Raw genomic sequence first — 11,235 nt, forward strand, 5'->3', positions numbered from 1 at the left:
TTTAAAGCCCTAAAAACTCTACAGGAAGCAAAGGATAGAGAATTATGAATTGGACATGTTGAGTACCAAAAAGTAATGCAAAGGAGGAAATTTTTCTGCACTGGCAGTACAGAACAAATTGATTTATGAGAACAAGCTGTTTGTTCCAAACGCTGCTAACCAGTGTACTTTTCAAGTCCCAGAATTAATACCAAAGTGGTGAGAATAAAACTAGGGGCTTTTCCCAATGGGTAGGGCAGGCATGAGACTTCCTTGAATGAATCAACAGACAAATGAATAAAGAAATTTACTGGGGGCTTCCCTGGTGGCGCAGTGGTGGAGAGTCCGCCTGCCGATGCAGGGGACGCGGGTTCGTGCCCCGGTCCGGGAGGATCCCACATGCCGCGGAGCGGCTGGGCCCGTGAGCCATGGCCGGTGAGCCTGCGCGTCCGGAGCCTGTGCTCCGCGACGGGAGGGGTCACAGCAGTGAGAGGCCCGCGTACCGCAAAAAAAAAAAAAAAAAAAAAAAAAAAAAAAAAAAAAAAAAGAAATTTACTGGGAAGATTATTTGATTTTGACTCAGACATCCTATAAAATCCTATAGATTAAAGCCAGGTGTGGTTGACCCCTGTGCTCTACAAGTATAAATGAAGAAGCATCTTACAGAAAGGGACCTAAACTGTAGTTCAATATTCAAGAGGTCTTAGGGAGGTATGGAAGGAGGCTGGGAGTCAGTAAACTATCTGATTATCATAGAAATGAAGGTATTAAGAACAAGCGTAATTTTGATTGATTTATTAAAATGTTCCTCACAGAATTCTTTACAAAAACATCATGTCCCGAAAAAGTCATTCAACAAACATCAAGACCTTCTGTGTATAGGACATTGATGGAAAAAGCAAGAGAATCCATGTTCCTGATCCTGAATACAACTCCAAAATATTTAAAATTATGAAAGTTCAGTTCAAAATCTTAAATTTTACTTCACTTACAATTTCAATAGTGCTGAAATTTTCATTTAGCATTGTGCTTATAGTGCTATCCCTGTTTTTTGTTCACAAAAACAAAAGCCTATCATTCCCATGCTACATAAAATATGTATGTTCATGTTTTAGATATTTATATACAACAAAATTGTTGTAAATAAATAAGAAATCTTAAAGAAACCAAATCAGTATCAAAGTTAAAATTACAATATATGTAATCCACTAATTCTAAAGTTTAGACAAAGTTTTAGATCTTCTTCATGAAAGAAATGTACGAACTGTACCCTTGATTGTACCTCTACAAATAGGGCATTTTCTTAGAGAAGGGGCACAATCTTTGCAAACTACTAGATGACCGCAAGGAATAAACACTATGGACACTTCTTTGTCCATACACACTTTACATGTTCTTTCTTCTTGTAGTCTCCTCAATTGTTCTTCCATTGGTAAATCTAAGAAGAGAAAAAAAATTTTAATAAAAGGCAATTTGCTGCTTATCCTCCAATGAAAAGCCAAGAAAATAAAAAAAAATGTTTTCTACTGATTTAAATTATTAATACTATTTTACCTGAAACATTTTCTGTGGGAATGTATTTTATGTCTTGTTGCACTAAGGGAGAAAAAGCAAAAGCATTACTATGACAAATAAGGTTATCAATATTTAGTCACAGAATATATATTTTTAAACTGACAGTTTAGACTCTGCCCAAATACTATAGATAATTTTCATAATGTCAAGGCAATGAAAGCCTTCAATCTTTTTGTACAATTAATAGTTTATAAATTAGGTTGAATTATTTTCAATAATCACAAATCATTAATAAAAGCGTATTTTCAATTGACCTAGGAAGTTCCAGAAGTAATTTTCCAGCACTCACCAAATAAATGCTGGTATAACATGGGGTCAATTTCTTGTAGAGAGTTTTTGAATATGGTGGCTGCAAAATTTCCTTTTACTAAGATCGTATCAATCAGTTCTCTTGCTTGTAAGGATGTCTGTGTTTTTTGTTTAATAACATCACGTTCTTGCTCGCTAATCACTCTGGCAGTTAGTAGACTATCCAGGATTGGAAGCGCACAAGTCAAATGTTGAAAAAGTGCCATTCTATTCTTCCGGATTAATGATAGGTCATCTTTATAGAAAAGAACACAAACACCATCACGTTCAAACTCTGCCCACAAACTTCCTCCCACATATACACATATAACTGAATGAAAACAACCATAATTCATAATCAGTTGGCACTGAAGTTGATTGCTAGCTTTGGGGGTACCTGATGCCCTGTGCTTGATAGTAACTCTACTTATAATAAGAACTAACACTGAGCACTGTGGTAGGCACTTTCCATGCATTAATTCATTTCATCTTCACAACAGCCCTTTGAGGTAGGTACTAGTACCCTTATTTAGCAGGTAAGAAAACAGAGGTACAGTGAGGCAAGTAAATTGCTGAAGGACACACAACTAGCAAAAGTCAAACTGAGGCAATTTGGTTTCATAATCTATGCTCTCTACCATTCTGCAATACTGCCAATCCTTTAACCAAATAAAACTTAGAACCAAATAAAATTGAAATTTTAATCCAATCTAGTCAAAGTGGGGAAAGGCAAAATCAAGGGAATTAAAATGATAGAACATTTCTTAAATTATCAGTCACCCATAAAACTTCTTTAAAATTCCATTTTAAGATGAAATTATTAATTAATTATTATTTCCCAAAATTAGACATGATATTGCTATTATCTCAATGTTTTATAGTAAGGGGGGAAAGGCACTAGCAGCATTTTGAAAAATAAATCCTACTTGTCAATACCTTCCTGTCCTATAGGATCTCCGTATTCTTCCAGATCTAGATTTTGTATCTAGTGGTAAAATATTTTATATTTGAAACTCTGCAATTTTATTATCTCTTTGGAATATGACTTATGATTCCAAGTTTATTAATTAACTATCATATAGTTTTACCATGATCCATAAAGCTTTTCTATAAAATAAAAAGAGAAGTTAGGCTGTTTAAAGAAGAATTATTTGAGGGGAGATGATCATTAGATTTTAGAAACTCTGACTTTGTCAAATAATAGGACATATAAATAGAACTGTTTAATAAGGAATAAAAAACAGTGCTTAGTCAGAAAGTCCAGGCTCTAGATACACATTTTGAAGAGAATTGAAGCTCTGAGAATAAATGAGAAAAGGATCAGGACCTAGAACAGTGTCTGGCACAAAGTCAATGTTCCACAAATACCTGTTGAACAAATGAACCATCAGGCCTCGGCAACTTAAACAGCAGTAGGAACAAAGAAATAACAGCCAGAGGAATGGAAGAATTAGAACTTAACATATTGTTAAGTAATCTATGGTTAAGAAGTAGTGATATTTTAGAAAATTAAAATATAATTTATACTTGATGTTAAAGTATATTAATTTTTTAATTTTTCTAATTACATTTTACTTAAACTAATGTAAGAAATTCTTAAGATTTCTAAAATTGGATTGCTAGTAGCTGCAGAAAATAGTCTCACTTCAAAGTCATAGACTGTATTCCGGTTTATAAGAGGTAAAGACTTGAATAAACCTTTGAAGCATGTTCTTTTATCCTGGAAAAAAAATCCTAAGTTGCCTCTTTATTTACACATCTGTCAAGAAATCACTCACCTCCTGTTCTGGGAAACTATAAAATAATCAGTAACGTAAACATTAAGTATTTTCATTGTCATTCAAAAAAATATTTCTTGAGCACAGACTATATACAGATACTGCGCTAGGTAGTATGGATATAACAGTGAACTGAGAAGCTAACAGATATTTTTGACAATGCAAGTTACTGTATACTGTTGACTTGGAGTCAACTCTGGAAACTGTTGATTTTTTTTCTTGGAAGAAAAATAAGTATTTTATAGCTGGATGGCTTTAGACTTCATAGGGTCTATAAACAATTGTGGAAATGGGTGTTCTCTTCTTTGAGCAGTTGTTCACTGACGACCAGTGGGTAAGACTGAGAGGACTACAGGAAGGACATGCAGCCCTATCTTCACTTCACAATGAAAAGGAGAACTTGGCTGGGCAAAGATGAACTTGGACTATGTTGCTGCTGTACTGGTGACATGTAGAACTGAATAATTCACACTTTGGTAAATAGAGGATGCTGTATTACTGTGATCTGATATGTTTGTCTGGGTTGGCCAAGGGTAGATTTTTCCGGGAATGGAGTGAACAATCTCACCGTCAACATCCTGGGAAGAAAGAGGTCCCAGATGGCCTTGGACAAGGATATGGGGCAAACCTTTCTCATTCTGGGCTTTGTGGATATTTGGGGGCCTGAGCTCCGCTTGGGACTTTCCTAGTCATTTGTTAAAACTGGCCAGAGCTACACAGAGATGAATCAGGAGCTAGGCCAAGAGATTCATGAGGACGGGCTTAGGGGCACCAAGAGAGGCCACATACAGTTATAGCTGTCAACTGCCATCTGTGATGTAATGCCCTTCTGTTATCCCTAAATCTCCAGTAAGAGCTTGTTAAAAATTGTAATCTGTTTTCAGTTGTGTTGAAAGAACTCTTGGATCTGGTCCATGCTTTGGAAGGAGTGGCAAAGGAGAGACCAACATTTCTCTTTGTCTAGGCCAGAGTGATGATGGCAGTGGAGCAACCAGATTAGAATGAACATGCTCATCCAGAGGAGAGGATGAGCCTCAACACAGTAGAGGCAACAGGGAGCAGACAAGGCTAGCATGGAAGGGCATGGATAACTTGTCTTGGGAGAATGTGAAACAGTGTCTTAGAGCTCCCCTAAATAACACAGGGACACTCCAAAGGGGAATTCAGTTCTTGTGTGGGCAAATAGGAAACGTAATAATAATTTGTACATTAATTTACAGTCACAGGCTGAGACACACTGTTACACTAATATTAAAATTAATAATTGTTCCTGATCCCACCCCAATTTATAGCAAAGAGGAGTGAGCAACTAGTCTGGGATCAAAAATGTGCCATGAATAATTACACACACACAGTCAATTACCCAGAATAAAAATAGAAATTAAGAAAAAGCAGGAAACTTTTGGTTTCCTGTGAAATGCTTTCACTCAATATATGTACTTATATTTTCAATTTACTAATAAGCAATTCAAATATATTTTAATGTGAAGAAAATTTTCAGAATTCAAATGCAGAATGTTAAACTTAAAATCCAATTGCATTGACTATATTTTCAATAACTTATGTGCAGTGACATCCTTACGGAAATGGAGACTGTAAGTAAATATGTGTACCTGATTCTTTTTCCTCAGTTGCTCTTTCTTTCTCCTCTTCCCTTATTTCATCTTCTGCATTAAGTAAATCTAATACAAGATCACTGACAGTTTTGTAATTCTCTCCAGTTGTTAGGATTTTACTCTGAACTGTCTGCTTTATCAGCCTTCTACTAAAGCCCATTTCCAAAGCAGCTTTAACAACAGGTGTATTCATCATGACTGCATCTTCTGAATGGTTTTCTTCAGGTCCAAAATGAATAACTATACGGAATAAAGAATTTAACACATATTGGGATAGTCTGTATATTTTCTAAATTGCGAGTTATTACAATATCAAAAACATAAGGCCCAGAAAATGTGTAGGTACTATTTTGTATTACCTTTCTTAAATTTAAAATAACGATATACATGTTCAGTCACTAAAATAGGAATATGGAATATTGTATTCAGATTCAAAATACGCATTATCTGGCAGAAATATGAGTGGGAGAAAGAAACAGAATGTTGGGATCATCCCCACCAGCACTGAGATTCCTTTTTCCCCATGTTGAACGAACAAATGAGCTTTCTAAATTAAGTATGTTTAACATAATTTTGAAAGAGGCCAATTGTAATCACTCATATCTATTACTGCAATGGCCTCCTAAACTATTGCTCCTGTCTAATTCATTCTCAACATTGTAACCAGAATGACTTTTTAAAAACAAAAATATGAATGTGTCACATTCCTTCTTAAATTCCAACAACGATTCCTTTGCTTTTAGGATAACATTCAACTGTGCCTTACAATATCTTATGCAATCTGGACCCTGTTTACCCCTTCAGCCTCATCTCTTGCCACTTACTCATTCGCCTTCTATCCCAGAAGCCACAAACTGATGGCTCTTGGGTCAAATTCTGCCTACAGTGCTGACCACTCTTAAGCTAGCCTGCTTCATTCATTTACCTGTTTGCAAATCCTACTTCTAGCCATACAGAATTTTGTTCAGTTCTTCAAGTGTTCCTGTTCTCTTTTGTTACTTAAGTCTTTCATGTGCTGTTCTCTCTGCCAAGAATACTCTTTTCCTCCCGTTGTTATTTGGTTAACTACTATTCTTCCCTTTGATTCTGTGCTAAGACAAATACTTCCTCTGGAAAGCCTTTTCTGATCTTCCAAGTCTGGGCTAATTGTCCCACATGTGCTCTCAGAGCACACTTTACTTTCCATACTGTTCTCCTATCTGTGTATTTGCCTGTATTCCTTAGACCACTAGCTCATGACAGCAGGTGTTATGTTTATCCTGTTGTCTATTCTTTCCCCAGAATAGCAGAAGCACAACAAATATTTATTGAACTGAATTTAACACTAGATAAGGGAGAAGAGCTTGTTCAAATATTGGCTCTATCACCTTTCAAGTTTAAGGTGGTGGACAAGTCACTTAACCTCTCTGAGCCTCTGAGTACCTATTGAAAAATGAGAATATTATTTTCTACTCTCTCCGTTTCATAGAAAGAATATGTATGCAATCTAATGTCATAGTGCACCTGTTCCCACACTGGTCTGAGAACAAGGGTTAGGCTGGATGTCTGAAGCTTGTTAAAACTATAGATGCTCAAGCCCCGCCTTCAGATACTATGATTCAATTCAGTAGGGTTAAAGTGGAGACTAGAAATCTGTAATATTTTTTAGAGTTCCTCAGGCAATTATGATATGCACTAAAATTTGAAAAATACCAATAATGTATTTGAAAATTCACTGTAAATTATAAATCATAATACAAATGTACATTATTATAATTATCAACTTTCAATCTTAACAGTATCAAATGGTTCTAACATTTAAATGCAGTAATTATTATTAGTATACATACTTGGTGACTCTGCATTTTCATCTTCTGGATTGTCTGAAGTAGATAACAGCTAAAAAAATGTATATAAATTAAAATGTAAATCTTATTCATTGCAATAAAAATTAATCAAGAGACCTAATTTATTCAATTTATTGCAAACTAACTTGTTTACTGGCAACATACTTTTTTATGTCAAAAGCAAAATTTCATTTACGTTCAACAGCAATTCTGTAGGCCATAAACTAATAGAGTTTCTTCGTGTGTGCGTGTGTATGTGTAACAAATAAAATCCATTTTCATTAAGGCAGGAAAAGGGCTACACCTTTTCAGTGACCTGTAAGACAGTCACTGTTTGCCTATCATCCCAAAGATCTTCCATTTTCTGGGTGTTCCTTTGGGATAAGCTGGACCCTTTATTTCCATTGACTGTGGCTAGGAAGTGTTTGACCCTCAAACTATTCTCTAAGTTCTTACTTGCTTTTCTGGGAAGATTAGAAAGAGCAACACAATTATCTTCCTCAAATCCTTTTAAGAAAAATTTATATAGTAAAATTATTAAATGCTACTATCCAGTCAATTTTTTCCTCAAATAATTTAATTTATTGCAACTTTGTTGGAGAAATACTCAGAAACATAACTTAAATATTATTTTTCAGAAGGTTTCTAATTCTGGATCTGCTGTTATCCAAAGAATAGCACTCTCTAAGATCATGCTGGGTGTTGAAAAAAGAAAATGTATTTTTAAATTGACTGGTCTTTTCACTAAAATACTACTCTCTGTAATTATCAGAAAATCAATTTAATGAATGATTTAAAAAACAAAAAAACTGTCCCTACCTGTTCAAGTAGATGAGGGTAACTGGCTTGAACTCGACTGATGAACTCTTGTCCTTTAATTCGTATCAAGTACTCACACCTAAAATGTAAGGAAAATTAAATCTGGGGGGTTATTTTAATCTGGTCATTTGTAGACTGCTAAATATTTCAGGTGAACATAAACATAATTATAACCACTTGACTATTCATTTAGCATATAGGAAGTGATAAGAGATACTGCACTCAAAGGTAAGATGATATAAGCAAGAGGAAGGCTGTAACTAGTACTCGGCCAAGGCTGATGTGGATAAGGATTGGGAGGCTCTCAGTCTACTGAGATAAGTAAGGCTGTCTCCACCCCAAGGTCCTTGCTGCTCTCTTCAACTATTCTAAGATTCCTAAAAACATTCTGAACATTCATGAGCCAAGGAGACAGGTAGAAAGTTCCCTAATATATGATACTGTTCATACATAAGCTTTGTATGTTTAAAAGCTGAAAATATACATAGAAAGAATGAGGAAGCTTAACGTATTTTCTAAGAAGTCAGACATTCACAAGTTTGGTAGTTTCTAGATAATATATATCCATGGTCAAATTTAAGTACAAAATGAATTCATGACACTACCAAAGCAAATTTACTGTTTTTTTATATATTCACAAAATTACCACAATAGAAAGCTAGCAGCACTTTTTAAAAATGTCTATGTAAGGTGTTCTTTTTAATCTTCATAGTTTTTGAAATTTGAAATATTTGGGGAGTGCAAAGTTGCTATAAATGAAGACACAGTATTATATAAAAAATTATATAATGCAAATGTTAGGATACTAAGTTTAGTAATCAACACTAAAAATACTAAAAGTGTTGACCATGAAAAATTATAGGCTACCTGATTTTAGTAAAAAAGGGAGAGTGTAAACAAGTATAGAATAATCAAAAGTGTAAGACATGACAACAAAATGCTATGTAGTGATCAAAACAGATGAGATGGGTCTATATTTACTCTGATGACCCTACTTAATATTGTAACCAGCCTGGTGCCTCTGATCTCCCTTACCCAAGCTCCCTTTTTTCTTTTTATCCATAGCACTTATTATCTTCCAACATGCTATATAACTTATTTATTAAGTTTTTATTCATTGTCTGGAGAGGTCCTGCTGTAAGTCTAGCATATGAGACCAGGAGTCTTGGTTTTGTTCAACTGAGTATATTAAGCATCTACAATAGTGCCTGATAATAGGTAATCAGTTAATATTATTGGGTATTGAATAAATGGAAATATGTTCAAAACATGTTGACTGAAAAAAGTTTCAAAACAGTAAATATATCTAATTCATGTAAAATTGTATACATTTATGTATATATGTACATATGCATAAAGAGATGTCTCTGGAGGAATGTTAACTAAAATGGTGACTGTGGTCAACTTTAGGTGGTGAGGTTTCTGGACATTTAAATTTTTTTGTGTCTCTGTACTTTCCTACTTTCCTACAATGTGTAACTTTGGTTTTATAATGAGCATATGTTATTTTAATATACATGTATATATATTAATTACACACACAAAGAAACCCTAAATTATTTCCTCTTTATCTTAACTTTCCATCGAAACCTTTTAAGTAATTATTTTTCTAAGTAATCTCTCCTAAATTTATTCATAAATGTATTTTTGAAACAAAGACAGAATAAAGCAACAGTTGATTATAAGGTAAACACATGTAACTCCTCTCACAATAATCACACACATTTGCAAGGAAAATTTCACAATTACCTTGGAAACCACTTGGCATGTTCCACCCATGGATCATCTCCAGATTCCCAACACCTCAGCCCACCATCACAGCAAAAGCATTTCACATCATCACTGTGACCTAAAATTAATTTTGGACCAAAACTTATGAATACATATAATTTGACCACTAAAATGTATGAGATAACACATGTTGAATATTTGTTTTTTATTATCAGATTAAGTTTCTTACCCATATAATAAAAACCTGCACTTGCAAGCTGCTCAGGATGAACTGGAACACTAGAGGGCCAGTTACAGAATGTTCTGAAGCGGGCTGCATATGTCTGCATGCTCAGATTAGAAACAGTGTATCTTGAAGTGCCTTGAAGCTGACTTCCTAAAAATGGGCAGTTGGGGAAATGTCTCAGGTGTTCTGACATAGCATCATCCTTTGGTTCCCAGTTGCTCAATTTTCCACCACAGGCAAAGCAGGCCACTCTATCTCCAGGTCCTATGTAGTAAAAGCCTGCTTTTGCCAGATCCGTTGGTGACAGAAAAGTCAATGGCCACATCTGGAAAGTAAGTAATCTGGCTTTTTCGGTATTCATTGCACAACGGTAGGGACTTATCCTCAAGGCAGAAAAATCTTGATTTGGTCCAGAGTTTAAAAGATTTGATGGAAAGCTTGAATAAGAGCCACTGAAACAGCCACTGTTTTCCAAACTTGGAAGTAATGAGTGCGTGGAATTTGTTACTGAAGAAGGAAAAGTAGGCTGAGAAGTGGCTCCCGAGATGTTAACTGAATTTAGATTCTGAACAAAGCTACAGCTAGGATACAACTTTTTATGCTTTTCAATAGGATTATCTCCTTGTTTCCAGTTATCCAGCATCAGTCCGCAACAGAAGCATTTGACCTTGTCATTCACACCAGTATAATAAAAACCAGCACGAGCAAGACTCCTTTCTGAGACAGGAACACCGGCGGGGAAGGCCGAATAGGTAGACATTCGGTACAGCTCACATGAAAAGTCATATTTCAATTCAAATACGTTGGCACTTTTCATCAAATTTGATAAGAATACGCTATTTTCTACTATGTTCATAATGAAATGGATGGGGAGGAAAAGGGACTAGCCTTTCTCTGGGGAGGTAGTTTTGTGCATGGGTTTCGATTTTTATTAATTTTAGTACTAGACTGAACACTTAGAACAGGAAATCTTTCATTCTTTTTTCTTCTATGCATTTAGGGTTAGAGCATGGCAAGATTCTAAATCCTATATTGATACAGTTTAAGGGCCAATTATGTATCTGCACCTTTGTATACTCTTGCATACAATGTAAACATGATGCTACACAGTACCTTGTGATGAAAATTAAAACCCTTCATAAAAGTGTAGAGTGCTTTAGGTCATCAAGATGCCATTTAGTGTCAGATATCTCCACAGGTAGGTCACCCTCTCCACTAGTATGCTTCAGTGACATCCAGTCAGCCTGAAGATAAAATGTCTCACATAGCTAGTTTGTTTTGGCAGAAAGCTATGCTGTGTAAGTGTTCTATACACACAAAAATATTCAAACTATGTTTGTTTTTAAATTGTGAAATTTTGTAGCCAGAAAAAAAAAAAGCATAAGACTACCTCGAAA

General features: G+C 35.1%; 1 protein-coding gene across 1 annotated transcript; it reads right to left on the minus strand.

Moving 5' to 3' along the window:
• Positions 1–759: 759 nt before the first annotated feature.
• On the minus strand, positions 760–10,920 carry BIRC3 (baculoviral IAP repeat containing 3). Its single transcript, XM_065881664.1, has 8 exons — positions 9,842–10,920; positions 9,631–9,730; positions 7,882–7,960; positions 7,066–7,114; positions 5,234–5,476; positions 1,844–2,098; positions 1,534–1,575; positions 760–1,417 (listed from the first exon to the last, which is right to left on the minus strand). Exons 1-8 carry the CDS (start codon positions 10,692–10,694, stop codon positions 1,224–1,226), a joined length of 1,815 nt encoding a protein of 604 aa, XP_065737736.1. The 5' UTR covers positions 10,695–10,920; the 3' UTR covers positions 760–1,223.
• Positions 10,921–11,235: the final 315 nt, after the last annotated feature.

The sequence above is a fragment of the Phocoena phocoena genome, chromosome 8 (genome assembly GCF_963924675.1).
Source record: "Phocoena phocoena chromosome 8, mPhoPho1.1, whole genome shotgun sequence".
Classification (NCBI taxonomy): domain Eukaryota; kingdom Metazoa; phylum Chordata; class Mammalia; order Artiodactyla; family Phocoenidae; genus Phocoena; species Phocoena phocoena.